The sequence below is a fragment of the Eublepharis macularius genome, chromosome 7, assembly GCF_028583425.1.
Source record: "Eublepharis macularius isolate TG4126 chromosome 7, MPM_Emac_v1.0, whole genome shotgun sequence".
Classification (NCBI taxonomy): Eukaryota; Metazoa; Chordata; class Lepidosauria; order Squamata; family Eublepharidae; genus Eublepharis; species Eublepharis macularius.
In genome coordinates, this window is record NC_072796.1 from 28,781,407 (window position 1) to 28,798,305 (window position 16,899).

The 16,899-nt window shown below is 43.3% G+C and overlaps 1 protein-coding gene across 4 annotated transcripts in view; it reads right to left on the reverse strand.

Moving 5' to 3' along the window:
• Window positions 1–1,853: 1,853 nt before the first annotated feature.
• The window catches only part of CDH9 (cadherin 9), a 132,918-nt gene continuing 117,872 nt past the window's right edge, over window positions 1,854–16,899 (reverse strand). For 3 of the 4 annotated variants that reach the window (XM_054984647.1, XM_054984646.1, XM_054984649.1), the window contains 3 exons: window positions 8,082–8,199; window positions 7,733–7,984; window positions 1,854–2,341 (listed from right to left, as the gene is read on the reverse strand). In XM_054984647.1, the coding sequence (XP_054840622.1) occupies window positions 1,854–2,341; window positions 7,733–7,984; window positions 8,082–8,199 (858 nt within the window). The remainder of the gene's footprint in view (window positions 2,342–7,732; window positions 7,985–8,081; window positions 8,200–16,899) is intronic. The other variant, XM_054984648.1, reaches the window with a different exon arrangement.

Here is a 16,899-nt window from a genome sequence, read left to right on the forward strand (position 1 = left end):
GTCTGCATTTTTCCATCTCCGTCAGATCAGGCAACTTGCCTCTTACCTGATGGCCCCAGGACCTGGCTCCAGTGACCCATGCAACGGTCACCACCAGGCTAGATTACTGTAACTTACTCTACACTGGGCTACCCCTGGGCCTGATCTGGAAACTACAACTGGTCTAGAATGCGGCGGTGTGGGTCCTGACTGGTATATCCTACCAGTCACATATCATACCTGTCCTGCGCCATCTGCACTGGCTTCCGGTTGAATTCTGAATCAGGTTCAAGGTGTTGGTTCTTACCTTTAAAGCCCTGAGCGGGTTGGGACCGGCATATCTTCGGGATCAACTCTCCCTGTATGTTCCCCAGAGACCACTTCGATCAGCGGATAAATGTTTACTGGTGGCCCCCGGCCCTAAGGAAGCCCACCTCGCTTCAGCTAGGGCCAGGGCCTTTTCAGTCCTGGCTCCAGCCTGGTGGAATTCTCTGTCAATGGAGACCTGGGCCCAGTGGCACATATTACCGTTCCACCAGGCCTGTAAGACAGAGCTGTTCTGCCAGGTGTTCGGTAGTTGAAGGGGGTGATGCCATGTCAGCCTACCACCTTTGGGGTAGGGGGTTCTCCCCACCATTGCACCTAAATGTATTTGGTTAATTTATTTTATTGTTTATTGTATGTTGATTTTAGAATTTTTGTTTTTTGCTTTTATTGATTTTAACTGATGTTCACTGCCCAGAGCCCCTGAGGATGGGTGGTTTATAAATTGAAGTAGTAGTAGTAGTAGTAGTAGTAGTAGTAGTAGTAGTAGTAGTAGTAGTAGTAGTAATAATAATAATAATAATAATAATAATAATGTTTTATCTCCTCTATTTTGTTATGACTAATTTGGCTGGGAGGAAATAAGGTTGCCGCAGGGAATATTGATTCCCATGACTTTTTATATCTTTAGATACAGTCTTAGGAGAAGATGCCCCCAGAATTTCCCCTGTCAGTTGATTCCATGTTTATTCCATGCATTGATATATTATGATGTTTGTGATGTTGTTTTTAATTTTAACTTTCTCCCTCCGTCATTCCAAGTGGTGGCGACCAGCAACAGAGCTTTCTCGCTATCTAAAGGGCAGTGTGCTGAACAAGTGACATAGCATTCCATTTATAAATACTAATTTATTTAATAAAAATACAAAAATAGAAATATACATATATAAAAATATCATGAATCCACACACAGACATTCTTTTACTCAATAAATATGGCAGTAATATTCATTCATATTTTTAAGTATAATCAAATTATGTTATAACATGGGTACTTATTGTCCCAAATAGTAGGAAAAGTAAAGCAAGGCGTTCCTTTAAAAAAAGTGAAACTTCCAATTTAATAATAAAGGCACAAAAAGCCTTTTAGTACCTTTTCATAAGTCCTGAATATCTTTTTTCCAACATCTTAGGCCAAAAGGGTGAAATATATATTTTTTCCCTTTAAAAAAAACTAACCATTTTCATTCACGTCGACTTATTAATTAAGCAAACCCTTACTAAGACAAACACCTAGTTTTGTATTTTTCCAAGTAAGAGGATGTAGGCCACTTTTATCTAGTTACAGAGGCATTTGTCCCATGAACACAGACCAAGGAACACGGGTTTATTTTTAGGACATGATCCAGTGCTTCATATAGCCCAGTGCTGCATATAGTCTCCCACATATATGCAGGGAGCTTTGGCCATGCAGAACTGCCCTCTTTCTCTGTCCAAGAGCACTCTGTATACGTATTGAGATTGTATACACAGAGCCATTTCATTGAAAACAAGGGGGCAGCTCCTCTACGTGGAAATCTCTACGTGCACTGGAACTGCCGGATAGACATTTCAGTCTTGGTCACTCTCGTCTCCACCGTACATGTCTGCTAACTTTTTAAACCTAGGTCCCCAGTCACTGAGATAATCGTAATCTTGGTTGCTCTCTGTAGTAAGTGATTCCAAAGAGCTAAGTGAATTTGCTATAGAATCATTCCCTTCATATGCATAAGTAGCTAATGAATCGTAAGGAGGTGCGGTTGGATCCAGATCATTTTCCTTTAGCCTGCGATGGATAAAATCTTGGACATCAATGTTTTCCCACAGTGGTGCAGTTCTCCTGATTTGGAAGATAGTTTCCGGCATCACGTCTCTTCTGATTTTGCTTTCTTCTCTGGCTTCTGGATTTCTGAGCGTTCCTATATCAAAGGCTTGAGTGTCTTCTTCCCCACCTCCTTCATCATTGTAGGTCACAATATTGTCCCGGACATCATCTTTCGAAACAATCAAAGGCTCTTTCTTCCTCTGCCGCTTCATGGCTGCAAATAGCACAACTAAAACTGGAAGTGCACAGAAGGGGTGATGAGGGAGTTTGCCAAGCACATGACACAACAAAGCAAGTTTTAAAGATAAAGCTATACTTTTGACCATGTTATGAAGTCCTAAGTCCCATTTGTTACGGTGTAATATTTGGAGAGTGAGTCTGCAGTTGCTCCCATACTCTCAGAAAGGAAGATATAAACTCAAATACTTTTAACTGAGATTTGCTAAGCAAATATAGATAAACTGTAGCTTGTTAGTATCCCCATTACTGTAGGCTCCCTAAGCAGCTGCCCATCAAATTTGCCCATGTTTGGGCAGGCCTACTTGGGTCAAACCATAGACTAATAATGCAGCAGCTCCTCCTTTTCCTTTTCTATACACAAAATTCTGCCAAGTGATGCTGCTAGTCAACAACTTTCCCTACAGCAATAGCATACATGGAATGATACCCATCAGAACAACATCAACACTTAGGGCCAAGCTACAAGTGACGAATGACACTTGAATGGCAAGTGGATCGAGTGGAGAGCAAGTGAACAGGGAGAAATACACTTGCCGTTCAAGTGTCATTTGTCACTTGTAGCTTGGCCCTCAGAGTCCCTTTTCAGGCCGTCTTCAGTACCTGCTTTAGTTCCCTCTCCCCATTTTGCAAATGTAAAATAAAGTGAAGTGATCTATCTGCACCAATCCTGCCAAGCCTTATGTGGGTCTAACTGATCTCACCAGAACCAGGTCTTCATTGCATTGTCTTTTATAATGCTATGGTCCACCTAGGGTCAAGACACACAATACTCATGAGCAAGTGTTGGATCCTGCAATGATCCTTGGGAATTGTAGTTTAAAAAAAATCCGCTCAACGTGATTCTCAGCTGGGGAAGGACAAGGGAGTTTCACACACACACACACACACACACACACACACACACACACACACACACACACACACACACACACACACACACACACACTCTTTCAAAAATCCTCTGAGAACTTGGGATGGGGGTGGGTGGGGGAACAACATAACAAGAGAGATCTTGCTGAAAGCAACAATCTTGCTTGCTTTGTGAGCAAGAGAGATATTCATCCCTCCTGGCAGGGAATCGCAGCTCAGATTCCCCCCATCTCTGAGCTGAAGCAAAATGAGCTGATTGGATTTTTGAAAGAGAACCAGTCTCTCTTTGAGAGAATCTCTTTGAGAGAATCTCTTTGAATCTCTTCAGCTGAGCAGCTGTTCTTTGCAAGAAATTCCACGTCACTTGGAGGGGGATGGGGTGAGACTACCATTCCCAGCAGAGATCGCGGGACCAATCAAGTGCTTTTCACGTGAAGTTTGTCTCATGTGTTCTGACCCTTAGAGAGAGGTAGACCACAAATGAGGAAAATAAATTTTTCTCCCAGTCAATTTGAGTAAAGACCAAAACATTCTTGTTCACCCCTTTAGGCAATGAGCTACTCTACGGTTGCTAGCTGAGCACCAGCAACTGGTGGGGGATTTAAAGGGAGAGAACATTCACACTAATGTCACAATACTACAGCATCTCTTCAGACGTGAACCTGAAAGAGACATTAACATAACACTCTAGGATTCCACCAACACTTTATGGCTTTACCGCAGAATTTTAGTGGAATCTCACCAACACGCTGATGTCATTTCCAGGTATGCAATGTACCTGATGTTGCGGTAATGCTGTGATTTCAATTTCCCCATTACTAAGTGCAGCAGCAGAAGGCCAGGTTCAGGGAGGCAGGAGATCTCCCATCGTAGTGAGAGGCCAGGTCTTCTAAGAAAATTTCACATTACATTGTGGAGGAATGGGCTGGTAAATGACTGGAAGTTATAAGCAGGAGGCTTAAAATAGCCTTTATTTCCTGTCTCTCTGATTGGTCTAGCTGCAAGAGACAGCAGCCAAGTACAGGTCAATTATCTTTTTCTTTCTTCCTCTTTGAAAATGGGCTCAAAGCAAATAACACCTCCTGTTCCTAATGGTGAGAACTAGAAATGGGCATGATCCGCATTACGATCGAAAAAAACCACGATAATGATGATTGCGCCATCGTGACATGGCGGATCATGATTGTCCACGGCCAAGGATCCAGCAATAGGGAGGGGCCTGGATTGGGGCGATCGGGCTTGGATCGGGGATCCAGACACTTAGGCGCCAGCAATCTATTCCCCTGGCAATGGAGCCAGGGGAATGCCTGAGCTGTGTTTGCCCTCCTTCTGTCACCCTGGTAACCCAAATGGAAGCCCAGCTTTCCTTGAAGAGCAGGGCTTCCTTCCAACCATGGAGCAGCAAAGCAGTCACCAGTTGGGAGAAGACAGCCAGGGGAGGGAGGGGGAAGGAGGTGTTCTGTAGCCATGGGCACTCCAATCTCATCCCTGCAAACCCTGATAGGCAGCTCTGATGGCCAAACACAGACAGCCAAACACAAACACAGATGCCGCCGGCATCACCCACCGTTCCTGTATCGCTGGGAACAGCGGGGCGCCCCTCCACTTTTGCCTCCACGATCCACAATCCACGGATTGGGAATGGGAGATGATCGGTGTGGATTGTTTATTTGGGATCATTGCTGGCCCCGATCCACGATCAGCTGGATCGTTATTTTTTTTTTGATAGTGCCCATCTCTAGTGAGAACTACAATTGTAGCTACACTAATTTGTGAGCAAGGTCCGGTGAGACTTTCTTCTGAGTATAGATAAATACATCCTTAACTTGGCTGGGATTGTGCCTACAATCACATAATAATAATAACAACATTTGATTTATATACCGCCCTTTAGGACAACTTAATGCCCACTCAAAGCGGTCTACAAAGTATGTTATTATTATCCCCACAACAAACACCCTGTGAGGTGGGTGGGGCTGAGAGAGCTCCAGAGAGCTCTGACTTGCCCAAGGTCACCCAGCTGGCTTCAAGTGGAGGAGTGGGGAATCAAACCCGGCTCTCCAGATTAGAGTTCCACGCTCTTAACCACTACACCAAACTGGCTCCTACTAAAGATAAGATTTTTCGTTCTTTTTACATTGGCTCCTACTAAGGATAAGATTTTCTTTCTTTTTACATTGTTTACATGCAGCTCGGATATTTTAGAGAATCCATTTCTCATTCTCACACTGCTTGAGAGGAATAATGGCTGGTTTTCCTTTTGCCTTATCTACAAATAGTACTTTCACTGGCTCTTCAGACTGTGAGCAGTGAGTTCCCTTTAGCACTCTTCATCTTGCTGTAAGCAACAACGCATCAAGTTCCATACTTTCAAATTGATCCTTAACAGCTTGATTTTCAGAGAAGTTGCTGCCATTTTAGAGGTCACTAAACGTTACTTCCTCTTGAAAATCCCTGTATTGGGGCATTTTACGATTGAGTAAAACCTTCCCATAACGTTAATTGCAGTTTTAGGTAGTTCGTTGTTCCTGTTTCCTTTCCAGGTGTGCTGTAACCATTGTTGCTGTTTAAATTTTTATTACTTTTGATATGTGCTGTCATATGTCTAATTCCCATAGATGGTCATATTGTGTGTGACAATAAATCTGCAGAAACAGTACCACCTAGGCTAGGGTAGACGCTTTTGCAAACCCAGGGGTCTGAATCAGGGTGATGGTGGAGCTTACCAAATTTCTACACTATGCATGTCTGCTCTAGATCCTGTAAAGATGGATAGTATCGTTTTCATAGAAGTCAACTGGGGCATACATGGCACTGGCTCTATGTCACTTCCACACTTACTTCTGGGCACACCATAAGAGACATAGAGCTGGCCTGGACAATCAGCAGCCACTTATTTGGCTACATTTTTGTTGTTATCTCCTTGTATCCTGAATGAAAGTGTTCCATGACCTGGAGGTGACTGTAAAGACACCAGCCTGTTTTGTGAAAAGCATAGCCCTGCTTGGCAAAAGCCTGATGCATTATGGGTAAGCATTGCCAGTGAGAATTGCCCAAATGCTGATAGTGCTGTTATTTGCATCTCTAAGGTTATGGAGGCAAGGCTGAGACAACCTAGCTAATCTGACCCAGCTGTGATTCTCACGGGAGATGGTAGTTGCTCATCAGAGTGCTATCTGGGTTTGACATAACAGCAGAATGCCAACCTCACATTACTTTGTGGGGCATTGATTGGCTGATGCAATCTGCCCAGGTTGCTTGGCAATTGGGCATAAATTGGAAAAGTCCGTTACAGGATTTGCTCTTAACTTTTAGCCATGGCTCTTGGCCTAAGTTCCTAGCATATAGCCACTGGCACTTGCCTTTGTTCTGCGATTTCTCTTTGGGCCAAGCTACACATGACGAATGACACTTGAATGGCAAGTGGATTGAGTTGAGGGCAAGTGAACAGGGAGAAATACCACTGCTGTTCAAGTGTCTTTCGTCACGTGTAGTTTAGCCCTTTGAGGAACTTCTGGATTACTACTTTTGGATTACTGCTTTGCTTTGTTGCCTTCGACTCTGAAACTTGCTGCTTACTAAAAATGCCATGTTAAACCTCTGAGGTACCATCATGGCTTTGATCATCAAAGACTCTCCCTGATAAATATAGTGTTAGAACAGTTAGATCTTTATTGTTGAATCTATTCTTCTTGCACACTTTTGCACTTTTCTTTTTGTACATAAATTTTCATAAGCAAGATATTCTTTATATTTGTATGGTGTTTCTTTGAGCCTTGGCTTCAACCTAAACCAAGGCCCAGGCCAATCTGGCCCAGTGAAGGTAATGCAGGAAGCTTTCATCACAGATTGGGAATTCAGACCTGGGTCCTCTAGATCCTAGCCCAACCATTGCACCATGCTGATTCTCACACAGGGGCAAAACTTCTGGGAAGCTGAAGCAAACATTGTCAAGTACGGAAATCCGCCAAGACTTGAGAAACCTCTTGATCTTGTAGCTTTCCTAGGAGTGTAATGTCGCAATTGTTGTTGAATTGCAACTGATAATGAAACTCAAGACAATGCATCCTCCTGGATTGAATTGTGACCTAGGCTTCCCATCTCATCATCAATGCTGATTTCTTCACACCTACTACCCCTCTGCATATCCCACCTAATCCAATCACACCTGCTATTGACATTCACCAACTTTTGTCATTTACCTGCTATTGTAATTCGGTATCTGAAATCACTCCACTCTCTAAGATATAAGGACAGATAGATTTAGAAGAAGTTAACTGTAACTCATTAAAGCTCATACCCTACCACAATTGTTTTGTTTAGTCTTTTAGGTGCTACTGGTCTCTTGCTCTTTTCTACTGGGAGTGTAAAACCAGAGGGATGCCGAGCACCTATCAGCTTGATGGATGACAATTTATGCAAGGCTTTCAGCAAAAATGTAGAGAAGGTGGATCCTGGATTATTTTTAACACTAAACCATTTTCCGTTACAGAGGGGGGAAAAGAGAGTCACTTACTCAGGAGAATAATGATGCAGAGCAGAATGGCAACAAGTGCTCCTGTGCTAAGGCCAGCTGGGAGGAGCAGAGCTTCAGCATTACAGGACTGCATGTTTCCCCGACTGTCACAGGTGCACACCTTGATAGTCAGTGTGCCAGTGCTACTTTGGATGGGGTAGTCATTATCGAATATTACCACTGGCAGGAGATAGGTGTTCATTTTATTGCGGTTGTATCCGTTCCTTCTGGTTATCACTCCGGCTGTGTTATCTGGGCCAGAAGAATAGGAGGAATGCAAAATTACACTGAGAAGCTTCAAGGGAAGAGATTAAGAAAGGACACTCTAGAACGAGTACACAAAGCCTACCTTTGTTGTCTACAATAGAGAAATTGGGATGGATTGTGTATTCAGGCACCAGCTCAAAAAAAAATTTGTGCCCACGAGGAGGCTCATCTTTGTCCACTGCACTAACAGTTTGTATGAGCTGCCAAGAAATGGTAAAGAAATGTTGTTAGAAAGGATTGAAATAAGCTCCCTTTTTACGCTCTGATAAATAATCTGTAATGAGGCATAGTTGAAAGGGGTTATGAAGAACCCGGCCGATAGACTCTCACCACTGTTGTGAAGCATTAGTACAGGTACTTGTTCTCTTGCTTAATGGAGGGTACTCCCCTGCATGGTGGTGGAGGGGTGATATAGAAGGATCCCTATACTGGAAAGGTTCTGCATCTGTGGCAATGTTGAAGTTGTCCACTCTATCAAGAAATTCAATTAAAGATCATTTCCCCTCTACTTAGAAGTATCCCAGCAGCTCCGACCTACAGATTCTTAGGATGCTTCTTATGGGTGTTAACCCACGGGTCACAGCACTCCACACAATATTTCTCGAAGCTGCTTGCAAAATCCACCAGGAAATCTCACAAACCAAACAAGAATCTTAACAACCTAGAAGTTTAATCCCTTGTTTCCGATTGCACTACCTGAAAACTCTCAAGTGGTATTTTTGTAAGATGCACAAATATTAAGTATGGTATTTCTTTTAAGAACTCTATTTCTTATTTTTTCAGTATGATTTTATTATTTTTTAAGAATTGCAGTTACATGACTTGTGCTGGTCATAGACTGTATTAATAATAAATCCTGGTTTTCCACAAAATTGGCATCACACCATCACTCAATATGGGAGCTGCCAGGAGGAAGAAAAGAGTGTGGGGAGGGGTATACAGGGGAAAGTGAGGTGCCCCTGACATGTCCTTGTGGGTTTTCTCATGCTCAACTGGGCCCAACAAGTGCAGCCCAGCAGCCAGCACAGCTCAACTTGGCCTGCCCCAGCTATGCAGTCAGCACTGCACAGAGTTTCCCAGGGAGACGCTGTTGGGGGGAGGGAAGAAGGGAATAGGGAAGATGATGTAGAGATAAAGGTAGGTTGGCTAGTGGGTGGGAAGGAGAGAAAGAAGCAGGAAAAGGTGAGAGCATATAGGAGCTTTCAGGGAAGGGAAAACAGAAATACTGGGGGAGGGGGAATGAGATGTCTCTTGCAAGTCCTTCCGATTCTCCTGCTTCATACAGCATAATTCTCAACAGTTAAAACAGGAGTATTATTTATTGTTGACAACCTAAAGTCACAATATAATGGTTTTCAAAGTTTATTCTAATGAAGATATTCTGCCTTTCTCTCCAGTGAGGACTCAAAGTGGCTTATAACATCCCTTTGATCTCATTTCCCACCATCACTCCTGCATCTGGAGGGAGAAAATCTTCAAAAAAATACCCCCTGAAGTATCATCAATCCACTCTAGGAATTGTTGGAAACTCTATAGTAAAACCATAGAGTTTCTGGTGATTCCTAGAGAGGTGTGATACCTCTTGCTGGTTTTCCACAGAATTGGCATCACACTATCACCCAACAGATCCTCTTCCCCCACCCCCATGATTACCACCACTTGCCTGGACATACCAGGTGGTCAGCAGTGAGAAGGGAAATTGGTGTAAGAAATCATTGCCCCCTCTTCAAAAGATTTAAATGCCATTAAAACTACAAAGCAGTGTGGCTCGGTATGTGTGTTATGTGTTATGCGACATCAATTCGCCTCCAATCGATGATGAACCTATGAACGAAAGTCCTCCAAAACGTCCTATCATTGACAGACTTTCTGAGATCCTGCAAACTAGAGGATGTGGCTTCTTTTATTGAGTCAAGCCATCTCATTTTGGGTCTTCCTCTTTTCCTACTGCCTTTCTCTTTTCCTAGAGGCTGGGTATATGTCATTATTATTTATTATACTACTTTTTAAATTTATAATTCTTCACATTATTTTTCTTGTCACATTTACTTGCTACATTGATTAATGCTTGAGATACAGCTAATTATTTATTTAAATGCATGGGGTAAATATGAGCTTAATTCAGTGCTTTTTTTTAAAAAAAGGTGTTGGAGCCCCGTGGCGGAGAGTGGTAAGCTGCAGTACTGCAACCCAAGCTCTGCTCATGACCTGAGTTCAATCCTGGCGGAAGCTGGGTTCAGGTAGCCAGCTCAAGGTTGACTCAGCCTTCCATCCTTCTGAGGTCGGTAAAATGAGCACCCAGTTTCCTGAGGGTAAAGTGTAGCTGACTCGGGAAGGCAATGGCAAACCACCCCATAAAAAGTCTGCCAAGAAAACGTGATGTGACATCCCCCCATGGGTCAGTAATGACGCAGTGCTTGCACAGGGGACTACCTTTACCTTTTACCCACTCATAGTATAGTGGTTAGAGGGTGACACAGCCTACTTACTGCGCAAGGTCATTGTGAAGGAAAAATGGAGGACAGGTAAATGATGTAAGCCATTTTGGGTCCCAGTTGGGAGAAAGGTGGGGTATAAATGAACTAGCTAATTTAAACATATACAATTGCAATGATTTCCACCAATCTCCCCCTTCCCCAAGGTGCTGGTGCTTAATATCAGTGAGTGCCACAAAACAAGGCCCAGGTTTAATTGTTTAAAAAGTTTTACCCTACTTCTCCATACACTCAGGGTGGCTTAGAAAAATTAAGACACAAACCATTAAAAATACAACAGTTAAATCAACACTGTAGCACAGCCTTGAAGTCAGTTCAGAAGCAAAGCCAAACTCCTTCCACTCCCTGTTTTTTTTTTTTTAAATCCCAAACTTCTTGTCTTCATATTTTTATTTATTTATTTATTTATTGTGGTGGACAGGAGAGAAGGGGTTTCCTTAGACCACTGAACTTTAATCCGGCATTTCATTCCATAATTTTGGAGCTCAACCCTGTTCTGTTAAATTTAACTTCTGGCAATGAATGGACACAAGTCAGGGCCTGCCAGGTGATAGTAAATGAGAGCAGGAATTTCAATAGGGAGAGGCATCGTCTGTGATATGAAGGTCTTTGGCTACTTTCCTGTCTTTAATTGTTGTGTCCATGTTACCTTTTGGATTATTTCCTAATTCTGACCAAAGTATCACCTTTGGATATAGATATCCATATCTACAAATACATCCATAATAAGGATAGTTAATGCATATGTTGGGGGGAAAAAAACACCTTCTCCCTCCTGCTCCTGAAACCAAGGGGACACGGAGGTAAAAGTCTGGAATTAAATGGTCTTCTCTGAATTCCTTCTAGGGTCTCCAGTACAGTTGCCAGCCTCAGTGGGATGATCAGTGGGGCAGACACATGGGAGCAGCGTTGCAGACACTGCAATGTCATTTCAAGCTAAAAAACTGGAAATGACATCACTGCATCACCCCAAATTTCTAGCAACCCCCTCCCCCAAATTTCTATGGTTTACTGGAGAGATTGAGAGAATTCTTTGAACATTATGTGACATCACTTCTGGTTTCTCAACCAGAAACGACAATATGTTGCTGTACTATGCTGCTCCTATCCCATTTCCCTTGCCACCCCATTGAGCACTAGCAGAGGGACAAGGGGCACTGGCAGGGGTTCCACCACTGGAAGCAGGCATCTGCCAACTCCAGACCTGAGAAAGAGAAAAATGAATCACATCAACAGGGGAGGATAAGATTCCCAGCAAAGGCCTTATCGTCTATATGCTTATGATTACATTACAAAAAGCTTTGTATTTTAAGAGTATTTTTTGTAGTTACTTTTTCAATAACTCCAAAGAAGCAGAGATATGGGTACACTTGTCAAATAATTCACATGCAATCTGAAACAAAGAGTAGAAAGCCTCCCCCTCCCCATATCTATTTACCTGAAAGGAAGATTGTTTTTCTTTTTCAGGCATGGCTGCCCAGAAATAAGGGGGTCCTTCTAATTTGCATACAAATTACACATGCATAAAATAATACACTTTTGGGGTATAACCTTTTTAGCAGGGTCATCTTATATTCAGACTCGTCTTTCAGGTAATTATGGTAAAGAGTTCCCTTGGTCCCCGTTCTGGGAACCTTTTCCCCCCTGAATTCAGCTTCAGACACTCTAAACTTCAGACCTGCTACTTTTTTGCTTGGCTGTCCCTGCTTTTAACTTTTCACTGCTGATAAGCTCTCCACAGTGGAAGAATCATTTCTATGTAACACCTGCACATGGCTTCTGGTTTCATAACTTTGAGTTCACCTTGAAGTGCATAAACAAAGGCTTGTGCTGACTAACAGCAGGCAGCTCGGTGCTCTAAATAATTCTCGGCACCCCATTTGGCAAACTCGAGAGCAACCTTCTGAAACCTCCAGGCACTTCTAATACCTCAATTTACAATTACAACTATTCCACATTCACTCTCAAGTGGGGCTCAACTCCCTGCTCAAGTCAAGGGATGAAGTGGAATGCTCAGTTGAAACTGTGAGAGGGCAAATATTAAAATTCCCAGTGAGGTTAACTGTCAGAGGGTGATAGAGGCTCATTCAGAAAGACAAGCTAGTCTACTTCACCTTTATCTGAAAAGCAAAAGAGATGATCGGAGCCAGGAAAGTGGAACTGAAATGCTACAAGCTAAGCATGCTCTTAACTATCTAGGTGAGCAAAAATCAAGTGGGCCTGTGCAGATAAGAGCTGGCTGAGGGCTAAGCAAGGCAGGTTTGTAGAGAGATGTCTCTGGACAAAATATATTTGGATGTGCCTGCTGCCTCCCCCCCCCCTCCAGCAATGCTATCAGTAGACAACATAGTTTATTTAAGAACAGGGAATGTTGACATCATAAATAGAGATGGGCACGAACAGCAATACGAACAAAAAAAAAGCTGTTCAGTGAGGCCCTATTCTAAACAAACAGGTGGTCGTTGCAAGCCTCGTCCATTGCTGTTTGTTGCTGCTCGTCAAGCCAGACAGTCTGGCACCTGCAATCAATTCCATTGGCAATTTAGACAGGGATTGTCTGAACTCTGTCTGAACTCCTGCTGTTGCCCTGGAAACCCCAATCTAAGCCCAGTTTAGCTTGATAGGCAGGTCTTCCTTTCAAGTGTGGAGCTCCAAATTTGTTACAAGAAAGCAAAGACCACGGGGGAGGGGGGCTCCCAGCTCTGACTTTGCAGACAGTGGAGAGAGAGACACGCAGCTGCTGTTGGCACTTTGATAGAAAGAGTGTATTGGAGCTTGAATTTTTTTTGTGTGTGGTGGGATAGGGATCTACCCCTTCAAGTTCCAGGGCAGCTACCAGGCTCTGGGCCAAGCTATTATTTATTATTGGTACCTTTCCCGTAGGGTTCTACCCCTTCAAGTTCCAGGGCTGCTGCCAGGCTCTGGGGCCAAGCTATTATTTATTATTGGTACCTTTCCTGGTGCCTGCTCAGGTCAGGTTTCTGGGAGTGGTGCAGTAGGGATCTTGACCAAACTTGGATGATGGCTGAAGGAGAGCCTGCTGGTCCCCACAAACAGCCAACCATGAACATGTTTGTGAACAGGGCCATGTTCGTGGTTGTTCATGAGTCCCTGTTCATGGACGGCAACAAACAACAAACATCATGTTAATTTTTTTTTCTGTTTGTGCTCATTTCTAATCATAAATATATTTCATAACTTTGTATGCAGTATTTAATGATGATGCATTCAGTTATTAAGGAATGTATGTCACTCTATAGGCTTCCTATTTCACTCTGCAAACCTCTGTCCTGAACGTAAAAGGTCAGAGCAATAGGAATCAGTAAGCGAGCTCTCAGTCTTGTGGGGTTCTGACATCATTTGCCCCTATCTGCACCCTTGGGAGTAGGGATGGATCCATTTTAGCCCCAGCAGCAATGGTGTCATCCTGAGGTGAGAGAGAGAGAGAGAGAGAGAGCCAGAGAGTTTTTGGGAATAAGGGGCAAACAATAGCCAGGGGGTATTTCTAGGGACAGTATAAGTGAGTCAAAGTATATGATAAAGGGATAGAATGGAAAAGGATGGAGTGGGTCGGGAGCCGGAGAGTTCCCTTTTCCTATGCTTCCCTTCCCACCTATAAAACAGGTCATTTGTTAGTGATATATTCATAAAAGAGTACACTTATAGTTAAGGCACATAGCTAAACTAAACTGCATTGTAACAAAAGGAGGACCTGTGAAAACATATGAAAGAGAGAAAACAGCATCTCTTCCCCCCCACCCCTCAAAGTTCTTTCCCTCTCCCTCTGGCTTCTCTTTCCCTTCCTAGTCCTGGCTGCAGATTTGTTTTCCCCTCTTCTTTTGGTATGATGGCTGCTGCCATATGCTAGGCACCATTTGGGTTGCCACTAGAGGTGGGCATGGACTGAAGTTCGAACAAAGTTTGTCACGAACTGGGTCGGTTTGTGGTTCATGAACCAGCGGTTCGTCAGAGCTCATTTCTGACAAACTGCCATGAACTTTAGGCCCATTTTGTTTGGTTCGTCAAGGCAGCTTGATTAATCAGCTTGCTAGGCAATGGAGGAATGGGCTTTCTGCAGACCTTCTGCTGCCCCGGAAGTGACATTTTCATGAACCAAATAAACCGATTCGTGAACTGGGGCAAGTTCATCAAAGTTTGTGGTTTATGGTTCATGGAATGTGAGGAACCATGAATCACACTTTTCACTATTTTCTCAGTTTGTGCTCCTTTCTAGTTGCCACTCAGACCCCAGGGTTTGTTTGTGGTGCCTAAATATACAGAGACATTGTTTTAAAGTTAAGGATGTTACTCCATTTTTAAATTATTTTCCCCAGTAAACCTGAAAGTTGCCCTGTGCGTTTAGAACTCTAAAATGTATTTATTTATTCAGAGTATTTCTATGCCACCTCTTTAGAGTCCAGCTTGAGGCAGCTGACAATTAAAAACAAACAAGCTGTTAGACATAAGCAGCATAAAAACTGTCCATAAAACAGAAGAAGAAGGAGATGCTATCTATTCACAACTGACCCGTGGCAACCCCATCCATGAGGCATTTCAGGCAAGAGACTGATAGAAGTGGTTTGCCATTGCCTGCCTCTGAGTAATGACCTAGGTTTCCTTGACAGTCCCCCATCCAACTACTGTCTATGGCTATGAAATCCAAGGTAAACTGGGCTATTTGAACTGCTGATAAAATAGGATAATATTAAAAAGAAGAAGACCATTAAAAAGCTAGCCTGGAAGGAAGTACAGTAGGTGCTAGGCATGTCTCAAGTGGGAGGACAGTCCAAAGGTGAGGTGCCACCACAGAAAATGCCCTGTCTCTAGATCCTGCCCACTTCACTTCTGAGGGTGGGGTGCAGAGAGCAGGGCTTGAGAGGCAGATCTTGTGGGCTGGATAGCATGGGAGGAGAAAGTTCTTCAGGTACCTTGGCTTAAAGGTAAGAAACAGCACTTTGAATTGTGCCCCAGAGAGGATGGGTATCCAGTGCAGAACTTTCTGCCCAGGGATTATATGATCTCTGTTTCCTGCCCCGACAGTAGCCTAGTGGCCACATTTTAAACCAATTGAAGTTTCCAAAACATTTTCAAAGGTAACCTGATATAAAGTGCATCACAGTAATCTAACTTGGATGTGACATTGCATGGATCCCTGTGGCCTTATTGTACGGATTTATTGATCTGTGCAGAGGCCAGACCTTGGCTGTTAAATGTAAGGATAGGGCTTGAACATTCATATGCATAGAAGCCACTGTCCCAACATTCCATTACACTCCAAAGTGATAAATATTTGCAGGTCTGGTTGTTATGGAGATAGCAGTATGCTCCATAGCTGGGAACGTCAGTGGAAGGGAGTAAATTTAACCTCTGTCCTTGACACCTTGACTTCCTCCCTCCCAACAAATCAATGGTTTCCTTTAATATCTACGGAAAAAAATAAAACATTTTGGGGAAGTGGTTGCAATGACGACAAACACTGTTTTTTTTCCCACCCCAGGGTCTCTAAGGGATCTTGCAGCCACATATGACTTCTCTCTCTGTGAAATGTGAAGGCTCTCCCATTGATGCTTCAACTAAATTACTTCATGGCAGTGTTTCTCTACAGTGGCTACAAATCAACTGTGGCAGGGGGGAGTCTTTTAGTAAAGTTCCAATTGAACTGTATGTATGTCATAACTCAATGGGAGCCAGACCCCACTCCAGAATATATTGGACAAAGTATTTAACTTGTTGACAAAAAGAAATAATCTTTCATCTTAAAATAAGAACAGGTTTCTAGCCCTTATGGCGCATGAAGAGTCCTGACTGCAATCTCCAGTTGCTGAATAAGATTCTTAATAGGGGTGTTAGCAAGTCCACTGGTCACCTTCCCTCATAGGTGGAGTGCTTCATTCCTTGATGGGACTTCAAAGAAATAAATGGAAAATCGGTGATTTCCTCATCACCAATATAATTTTTATTAACCTTTTTTCTAAACCTGAGCATCAGTTAATTTTGAGTTTAACATCTGTGGTGTGTTATTGTGAGAAATTTGAATACAAAGGGTAAGCTTCAGAAACTTGTAGATAATTGAATGCAAACAACTATTTTTAAGTGTTTATAATTAGAGATGGGCACGATCCAAAAAAATTTAACAATCCAGCGGATTGTGGATTGGCGCCAATGACGATCCCAAATTAACGACCCGCGCCGATCATCTCCCGTTCCCGAGCCGTGCATTGTGGATCGTGGATCATGGAGGCCAAAGCGGGGCATGCTGGTATTATGTGGGAAGGTGGGTGATGACGGCGGCCACCAGGCCTGGCGGGCACAGGGAGGCGGTGACGAGCCACCTCCCCTCGGGTCCCATTCTGCAACACAGGAGGTCTGTGTTTGGCCATCAGAGCTGCCTATCAGGGTTTGCAG